Source organism: Lolium perenne, chromosome 1 (genome assembly GCF_019359855.2).
Source record: "Lolium perenne isolate Kyuss_39 chromosome 1, Kyuss_2.0, whole genome shotgun sequence".
Taxonomy (NCBI): Eukaryota; Viridiplantae; Streptophyta; class Magnoliopsida; order Poales; family Poaceae; genus Lolium; species Lolium perenne.
In genome coordinates, this window is record NC_067244.2 from 244,899,850 (window position 1) to 244,909,264 (window position 9,415).

General features: G+C 47.0%; 1 protein-coding gene across 1 annotated transcript; it reads right to left on the bottom strand.

The window, feature by feature from the left end:
• Positions 1-7,375: 7,375 nt before the first annotated feature.
• On the bottom strand, positions 7,376-8,954 carry LOC127327479 (uncharacterized). The gene is made up of 2 exons (XM_051354251.2): positions 8,615-8,954; positions 7,376-8,497 (listed from the first exon to the last, which is right to left on the bottom strand). Exons 1-2 carry the CDS (start codon positions 8,748-8,750, stop codon positions 7,770-7,772), a joined length of 864 nt encoding a protein of 287 aa, XP_051210211.1. The 5' UTR covers positions 8,751-8,954; the 3' UTR covers positions 7,376-7,769.
• Positions 8,955-9,415: the final 461 nt, after the last annotated feature.

The window sequence follows — 9,415 nt, forward strand, 5'->3', positions numbered from 1 at the left end:
ATTATCCACATAGGTTGTCCAACGTAATATACCTTATATTTTGGAGTCTTTTCTCAAAAACTATACACCTTATATCTAGGAACAGAGGGAGTATTAAATTTCATTGCATCCAACCAATTTTTTAAAAGTTGTGTAAATTTCTCCGAATATGTGTAGTTGACTTCACCAGGCTGCGCATATCAGATACAATGGCCAATGGGGTTGAATTGTCCACCTAATAAGTTCAAGGAAAAACTTGGACGTGAAACATGGCAAAGGAGAACTCAAATGACCAAATGAGGCAATCCTTAATAATTAGGATGAGTTATAGTTTTTCTTATCCAACAAGTAGAACCGAGTTGCACAAGCAAGTAAAACCGAGTAGTACACAAGAGTGCATATATATAGCCGGTCGCATGATTTTTTGTTTATCTTTTTTTATAAATTGGCACCTCTAGTGCTGGACATAAAATTGTTCCTGAAGTAGTACGGCTCCTGCGAGGAGGTGTTTGCAAAAATAAATATATCCATATATCCTTCAAGTGAAACAAGAGAAAACTCCCACCAACGTGTTCTTCCAGTTAAACAACATGTAGCTCATGAAGGTTCTTTTGGAGTCCTATTGAACAATTTAATTGGGATTTTTTTCCTTGCCGGTAAAGGTTTTTTTGCCAGGGTGACCCCTTTCCCTTTACTTTTTAATCTTATTGTTAATGTTATGACCAAATGTTAATCAAATCATCTAATTCTAACCTTATCAAATGCCTTGGTTCCAATCATTGTTCTAGTAGTGTCATACGTCTTCAATCTGAAGATGACACCATCCTTTTCTCTGCCAAAGAAACTATTTTAACCACAAATCTGAAATAGGTGCTTACATGTTTTGAATAAGCACTACGGAAGAAAAAGCCTTTGCCGTCCAACTATTTGCACGGCAAAGGGCGCTATATGCACGGCAAAGGCTTTGTCGTGCGACGTTGCACGGTAATGCCATTGATGGCAAAGGCTTCTTTGACGTGCGGCTCGCCAATGTTGCACGGCAAAGGTCATCGCTTCTTTGCCGTGTGTCAAACATGTTTTATCTAAAAAAAACCCCAAATTAGTCGATCTGGGATTCAAACCTAGGACGCAGAGTAGGGAAAGCATGCAACCTTGCCACTTGGCTAAGTGTTCATTTGTTGATAACTATACCACGCCACGCCTTTGAGCTCAGAAGATATCCAGTTTTACATCTTTGTCGTGCGCTTACACTTGGCAAAGGCTTGCTTTGCCGTGCGTTTGTTAAAAACACTAGGCAAAGGCTGCTTTGCCGTGTAACACAGCTGCGCGCACGGCAAAGGGTGAGGCACGGCAATACCCAACGCCTTTGCCGTGCACTGAATCTTTGCCGTGCGGTGTTTTGGGCCATTGTCGTGCACCTTTCTTTGTCGTGCGGCCTCTTCCGTCGTTGCCGTGAATCCTATCTTTGTCGTGCGCTTGTGTCTGTCTTTGCTGTGGCCAAGCTAGATCTTTGCCATGCATTTTTCTCCGTGTGCACGGCAAAAAAATCTTTGCCATGCGGGGACACACGGTAAAGATAGACTGCACGGCAAAGACATTTTTTCCCGTAGTGAAGTGTATAGCATGAGGATTAATTACTCAAAAAGTGAACTAGTCCCTCTCTATTTGGAGGAGGATGAGATTTCAACTTTTTCCCATATTCTAGGATGTTCTATAGGTACTTTTACCATTATGTACTTAGGAGTTCCTTTACATTGCGATAAACTTGGAAGATAGGTTATTCAAGCCCTTATAGGCAAAATTCTCAAGAGAATTGAAGGCTCGAAGGATAAAGTTCTCTCTTAGGCTGCTAGGATAACCTTAATTAAAACATGTGTAGCTAGTATATCCATTTATCTTTTTATCTTAGTTTTCAAAACTGTCTCTAGACCTCATCAACACGTTGGCAAGTTGCCTCCGGAATGACTTTGAGGGGCATAGGAACCTCCATAGCTAATTGGAAACTAGTCTGTATGAAAAAAGAGTATGGAGGTTTAGGTGTGCCTGACCTAGCCAATGTTAACCTTTGTCTCCTTGGTTCTTGGATAAAAGTATATGCTAAAGATGAGGGTAAACTCTGAAAATCTAGAGTTGATGCTAAATATGACACGAGTAACCCCAATATTTTCTGTAGTAAAACCAACAATTCTAGAAGGGGGTTATATGTGGGCTGTCAAGAGTGTCCACTTTGGATACAAATGGAAGACAGTGAAGGTTAGATTTTTGGGAGGACACCTTGTGTGCAACCTTGTCCTTAGTAGTAGAACTTTTTGATATTAATGTTGTTTACAATGAACATAATAAAATTGTTTAGCGGATATGGGAAGGTAATGATCTTAAACTCGCATTTAGAAGAAATTTTCTGCATCTTATATGCAATAGTGGTATGAGCCCGAGAGTATTGCATACATCATCTCTGTTTCTAGAGATACTAATGCACTCATTTGGATATATGAAAGTAAAGGAGAGTATTCTACTTCTTATTTGTATGCTATCATCATTTTGGTTTGATTATAATTTTCACTCCTCTATGTGTAAACTCAACATTCCTCCAAAAGTGCATATCTTTCTTTGACTTTTATCTCAAAATTAGTTAATGACTAGAGATAACCTGAAGATTAGAAACTTAAGCAAACCTAAATGCTGCATTTTTGTGTTGATAATGATTCTAGAGATAACTTATTTTTTCAGCGCATTGTTGCCAAACAAATTTGCCATACCATTTCTAAATCTTTATTTGTACCTTTTGGAAATGATTATATGTCTATTGCCAAATTTTGGGTAGCAAATAATAAACATGCATCTTTGAATTCGGTTTGTGTTGCTACTCTTTGGTGTATCTGAAAATTTGGGAATGAAATGATTCTTAATGGTCAACTTGGCTAAATTTGCTACAAATTCCGAGGATGATCTTTATCTCAGTCAAGAGGTGGAAGGTCATCTTCAATGAAACCATGTATGCAGCTATGAAGCAGCTCTGCAGCCATATGTTTCAAAGCTTAAAGAGAAACTTCCAACTGATGGGTGGCTAAAAGACATGCCAAGCGAGCGGCAACGCACGGGACTTGGGACACACCGATATCAACGCTAGAAGCAGCTTTAATGTTCGTCCCTGTTTGGTTGTTTTCGGTTGTCTTTGTACATCCTGCTTTTGATTCCTTCTAGCTTGTGTGGATACACCGTTTGGCTTTGTAAAACCTAGCTCCGGGAACCTGTTTTCGTTTGTCTGTTTTTATGATTCTAAGACCTCCAAACACGCTTGCATGCTTCAAAATACATGTGCCTGCGTGGGTTTCGTTGATGTCATCAGTGGAACTAGGATGGTGATCCCTGTCGATTAAAAGAATTAGGCATGTTTTACGGTACCTTTTACCACCAACCAGAGAGCCGAGAGGTATGAATTTAAATCTAGCCATTGAATTGCCGGGGCAATGTAGAATTATAATTGGAAAATAATTTATTGAATATCTAATCCCAGTAAATATCCCGTTGATTTAGCCTAAAATCCTAGCAACATATCCTGATTTCTAATATATGTCTTTCTCTAGGAGATACCTTCCGATTTTATCTAGCTTTCTATCAATTATTGTTGCAACTATAAAACTAGCTCGACAGAGTTCATGGACACACGGCGATCGGCTCGCCGGCCGGCCGCATAGCATGAAGGCAAAATCATGCCACGGAGCTAGCCCGAGAACTCTTCTCAAACAATGGGAGATTATGAAATTGTATTATGCAGGAAGGCAAGATCTAACAACTCCGACAGCTTCAGCTTAGACTTTATACCACCGCCACGCCGTGAAGTAGCACCCACCTCATGGAGACGATGCATGCTTCCATTATCAGGCCTTCCATTTTTAATGGGATTTGTTTCTTTGCCATCGTAGATGTTTTCTAGTTTAACCGTGCATATCACTCCAGTTTACCCACCAGTATGTTTCATACTACTCCTGTTTTAGGTAGAGGTATAAATTTATACGAACCGTTCGATCCACAAAAATAAACGGCTTATATCTAGTTGAGGGTACCATAAAAGACCTCAAGAATTAAGTTCAAGATAATCGGTCCTAATTATAAGTCGAGCCAAGCTGATGAATTTTCCAAATTTCATAAAAGCACCCTCTTCAATTGTAGTTATCACAAAATTGTGTCTCAGGTCAGGAATGATCCTACGATGTGACCGGCCGCCATAGTAATTCCTTACTTAGCATGATTCTCCAGGGATGATGCTAGTACATAACAATTAAAAACCCAAGACAATGGGAGAAAAAAATGCACAGGGATCTCTAACCATAATAAGTCAGGACTAAATCCTTTTGTACGGTACAGTGGTGAATGGTGAAAGACTGAAAAGCCACCCTCCAATCACCCGGCCTGCCTCGAGGTCATGAGGAAGCTTCTCCGAAGCCGATGCTCGACCTTAATTTCCACGGTCAACTCGATAGGCACTTTTGTCGCGAGCTCAAAGTCTCCAATCACTTTTTTAGAGACGACAATAGAGAGACATGTCCATGCTTAAATAAGTTTGATTAGCGTACCATGTGCTCGGAGACCAGCATAGACTTACCAATTATCGAATGGTACTCGATCGACGTAATAATCAAATCAAAGGAGAGATGAGGAAAAATAATAATACTGGTGGCGTGGAGTGTTCGCAACGCGACGGAGGAGAGGATCTTGCAAAGGTTCGCAGCGTCCACATATACGCTTCTCTTCTCTCTCCCTCGTGGCCTTATGAACGGGTCAATAATCAAGGAGAGGCAGCATCATGCTGCGTGTATATACAACCGCATCGATCGATCATGGAACGCACGCATATCCAGGCTTCGATCCTGTGGGTGAAGCGGTCCATGCATGTTGCTCACGTTGCACTTGCACACCAACATTACGCTATGGCCGGCGTCACGTAACCGTATCTAGTATCGTCAGTCGTCACTTTGGAGTTTCGTTGTAGAAAAAGGTGTATTCTTGTCGAGGTCTCGAGGAGAACAAGTAAAGTATTCTCTCTAGTGTCTAAGATATTTTTATTGGAAGGAGGAAGTAATAAAAATGAAGTTATGGAGAGCCATATAAAATTTGGATTTGCTACGTCTTAATTAGTCGACGACTCGGTCGAGTAGACTAAGAATTTCTTAGAGCATCTCCACTCGTCCCCCGACGAGGCCCCCGAGCGACGTTTTTTCTATCCGGACGGCGAAATTCGGCCCAGTCGTGCCCCCGGTTCCTCGTTTTCGTCCGGATTTGGCCCTTCATCCATCCGGCGAGCCCACGCCATCCCCGGCCCCCCGGGGCGCGCTCGGGGACTCCGGACGAGTGAAAAGCGGGGAAGGGCCCGATCTGTCGGTGAGTCGACGCACGAACCCCACCGCCACGTCGCTCAAAATCTCCCCCACCCCTCGTATCTCTCTCGCCGCCGGCACCACCCCGCCGGCTTGTTGCCCAGATTCCGCCGCCTTTCGACGACGGCCTATCTGGCTGCTCTTCCGCCGGCCTGTTCTCCGACTTTGGCCGGCTCCTCGTCGCTCGCGGCTCGGGTTGCCTCGACCACGCCCGTCAGGTGTTCGTCCATTTGCCTCGCCGGCCATGGACTCGAACGAAGAGGAGGAGCAGATGTTCGTCGAGCTTATGCAAGAAGAGATGGCAGCAGCCGCCCAAGACGACGAGCACATGATGATCCTCGGTTGCTTGGCAAGCATGTACGCCGGACTGGCAACTGGTCGACGTGGTGGGTCGGCACCAGGTCGCCGGAAGTGCAAGCCGAGACAGCGAATGGAGGGCTACTGCATGTTGTACGCCAACTACTTCGCCGACAATCCATTGCACGGTGAGAGTGTTTTCCGGCGTCGTTTCAGGATGAGCAGAAAGCTATTTCTGCAAATTGTGTATGCCATCCGAGACTTTGATCCCTACTTCAGATGCAAGGCGGATTGCACTGGTTTGGTTGGATTTTTGTCACTGCAGAAGTGCACAGTGGCTATGAGGATGCTGGCGTATGGAGCTCCCGGTGATACTGCAGATGACTATCTTCGGATGGCGGAGTCCACCGCCCTTGAATGTTTCTACCGGTTCTGCAGGGCCGTCATAGCAGTGTTCGGGGACTACTACTTGAGATCACCCACTGTCGAAGACACTCAGAGGATCCTTGCAACCAATGAAGCTAGGGGTTTTCCAGGGATGCTTGGAAGCATTGACTACATGCATTGGCAATGGAAGAACTGTCCGTTTGCGTGGCAGGGAATTTACAAGGGTCACAAAAAAGGCTGCATTGTGATACTTGAAGCAGTGGCTACCCATGATCTCTGGATTTGGCACTCTTTCTTTGGTATGCCTGGATCCAACAATGACATCAACGTCCTAAACTGCTCCCCGGTCTTTTCCAAGCTTGTTGAGGGTCATGCTCCCCCGGTGGACTATGTGATCAATGGTCGGCACTACAACAAAGGATACTACCTTGCAGACGGTATCTATCCAAAGTGGGCAATATTTGTGAAGACTATCTCCAACCCTAGCACCCCCAAACTTTGCGAGTTTGTCAAGAAACAAGAAGCTTGTCGAAAAGACGTCGAGCGTGCATTTGGTGTCCTCCAGCAGAGATTTGCTGTCGTCCGGTTCCCCGCTATGACTTGGTCGAAAGATCAGATGTGGGAGGTGATGAACTGCTGTGTGTGCCTACACAATATGATTATTGAAAATGAGCGAAAGCATCCGGTTCCTCTGGCTGAGCAAGAAGCACCATATGAGAGAGAGGGTCCTCTTGCACAGCCTAATCACCAGGTGCCTCCATCATGGGCCGCCTTCTTTGCTATGCGCCAGGAGATTCGAGACTCTACAATGCATCAGCTGCTGCAAGATGATCTGGTGGAGCACATATGGAGGCTCCGAGGCAACGCCAACGCCGACGCCAACTAGTCTGTCTTAATTTGTTTGAAAAATTGTGAAATTGTGTGCTTCATTTGTTTCAGCACTTGTTAAACATTGTACTGATTATCGCCGAATTTGTTTCAGCAATTTTCGTACTTTTGGTCGCCGAACTTGTTAAATTTTATGTTAAATTTGTTTGAAATATGTCAAATGGTCGAGGTTGGGGGTTTCCTGCCGGGGGGACGGCTGGAACTTCGGCGCTCCCCACGCCAAATCTTCCTCCAATCCGGACGAAAATTTCGCCGGATTTGGGCGTGGGGAGCGCCAACGAGTGGGGATGCTCTTAAGTCTCACCCACACAAAAATACTTTAGTTGCACTTTTCTAAAAAAAAAAAAAGAGTTCCACATCGATCTAACAAATGTGCAACTCGGTTTAGTTGAAGTGCAACTGAATCGAGCACCTTTCATAGATTAATTAAAATTAAAAAATAGCAGTTAAACATAGAAAAAACCCTAAAATATTTCTCTTGAAGTTATTCGTAGCTATGACAGGGGTAAAGTGCACATGCACCTCGTGTTATCATCCGACATACCCATTAGCTGGTTTACACTGTTTTAAGATTTGAAGATCTACGAAAGCACAAGCCGTAAGTAAACTCCAGTACAGACGGTTCACATAGACATCTAAACTGTACATATATTCGATATGTGTAGCATAAATTGAAATGTGATCGATCTCATCTCTCGTAGAAACCGCAAACATGCTCTAGAGTGGTAGAGCGCCACTCAGTCAAAGAGCGGTGCTACCAATAATGGATCGCCCGGCCGATCGACCTTCCAAGTAGCATGAATGAAGTGGATATCATTCTTGTCAGCAGTGTCACGAATCCTACGTGAAGGTGTTGCAGAGGGCGCCCAGCTGCGGTGGCTTGGCGTGGGCGTGATCGGCGGCCCACATCATCTCCGCCATGTTGGGGAAGTAGCACGCCGCCGACGAGAGCTCCAAGCCTGCGACGGCAGCCTTGTCATCCTGCATCAGCCCGCCGAACAGCAGGTCTCCGTAAGCGCCGAGGTCGGCGAGGAACGCGTCGTCGAGCAGCGTGGCGGTGGCCGCGTTCGGCACGGGGGCGAGCTCCGTGTGCGGCGGCGGAGGCGTGTCCAAGCGTACCATCCCCTGCATGGGCTGCTGCGGTGGCTGGTACATGGCGGCGGCGGCGGCTGGGAAGCACATGTCCCCGCTTGAGGAGCTGGTGTCCACGGAGGAGGAGGCGGACGCGGACGGCGAGAGGGATGAGTGCGGCGGCGTGCATTGGGCCTGGCTCCAGGACGATAGAGCAGTAGCGTCGAGCGCGGGGAAGGCTCCGGGGGTGGCGCCTTCGCCGCCGTGGTACTGCTGACGCATGGCCTTCTTCTTGAGCTTGGTGTTCCAGTAGTTCTTGACGTCGTTGTCGGTGCGGCCGGGGAGCTTGGAGGCGATGATGGACCAGCGGCTGCCGATGGAGGCGTAGAGGGAGCAGATGACGCGGTCCTCGTGGTCGGTGTAGCCGCCGTGCCTGATGTCCGGCCGCAGGTAGTTGAGCCACCGGAGGCGGCAGCTCTTGCCGCAGCGGTTCAGACCTGAATTAATGATGAGACAAGTCAGGGACAAATCCTGTGCAGCCAACAACAAGAATTCACCACGACATGATCAGCTAGCTGCCATGCCACACGCATGGACAGTGAGTGGACTCGTACCTGCTTTTTGCGGGAGGGCGATCCAGTTGCCGCCGATGCCGTGCGCCCGGACGTAGCTCCGCAGCTGCTCGTCCTCCTCCGGCGCCCACGGCCCCCGCTTCACCCTCTCCTTGTCGCAGCACGGCGCGCGCCCCATTTAAACCCTCGAGCGATCTTCACACACACACCGACACGCACGCGTCTCCTCGAGCGATCGATCACGGCGGAGGAACAGGGGCCGTCCGCGTCGTCGTCTGCTTCTCCTTCTTCCAACGTACTACTGAGTCAGTCTCACTCACACCCACCCACAGCAAGGTTACAATTAAGCACGGAACTATGGGCTGACACAAGTAGACGACCGACCGCCGATTCTTATAGCCGCCTTCTTCTCCCAACCCGGTACTAGGGTACGGCCTCCTTCTCATCCACTTGGCCGCCCGCCGAGCCGTCGCGATCGTATACTTCAACGTCTCCCTGGTCGTCCTACGTACCGTCCGTATTTTGTTTAAATTCCCAATCGCTGTTGGCCTCGCCTTTAGACGAAACAGCCGAGTTCGCCGTGGTTTCACACGAAGACTTATAGCTTGCTTGGTCTAATGGTCTCGGTCGTTCATGCACGCGGTCAATACAATCCCTATCTTTTTTACCGCTATGATCATCGCTTCCCTTTGGAGCCAAGTACGCGGAAGAATGCACAGCCATTCTAGGCCCTCCTTCCATCCTCCCAAAAAAGATCGGCGAAAAAGGAGAACTTAACCACCATCGCGCATTTGCACTCCAAGTCTCGCCCAGATTCTGCGACGGAGCTCGCGTCCAAACGCT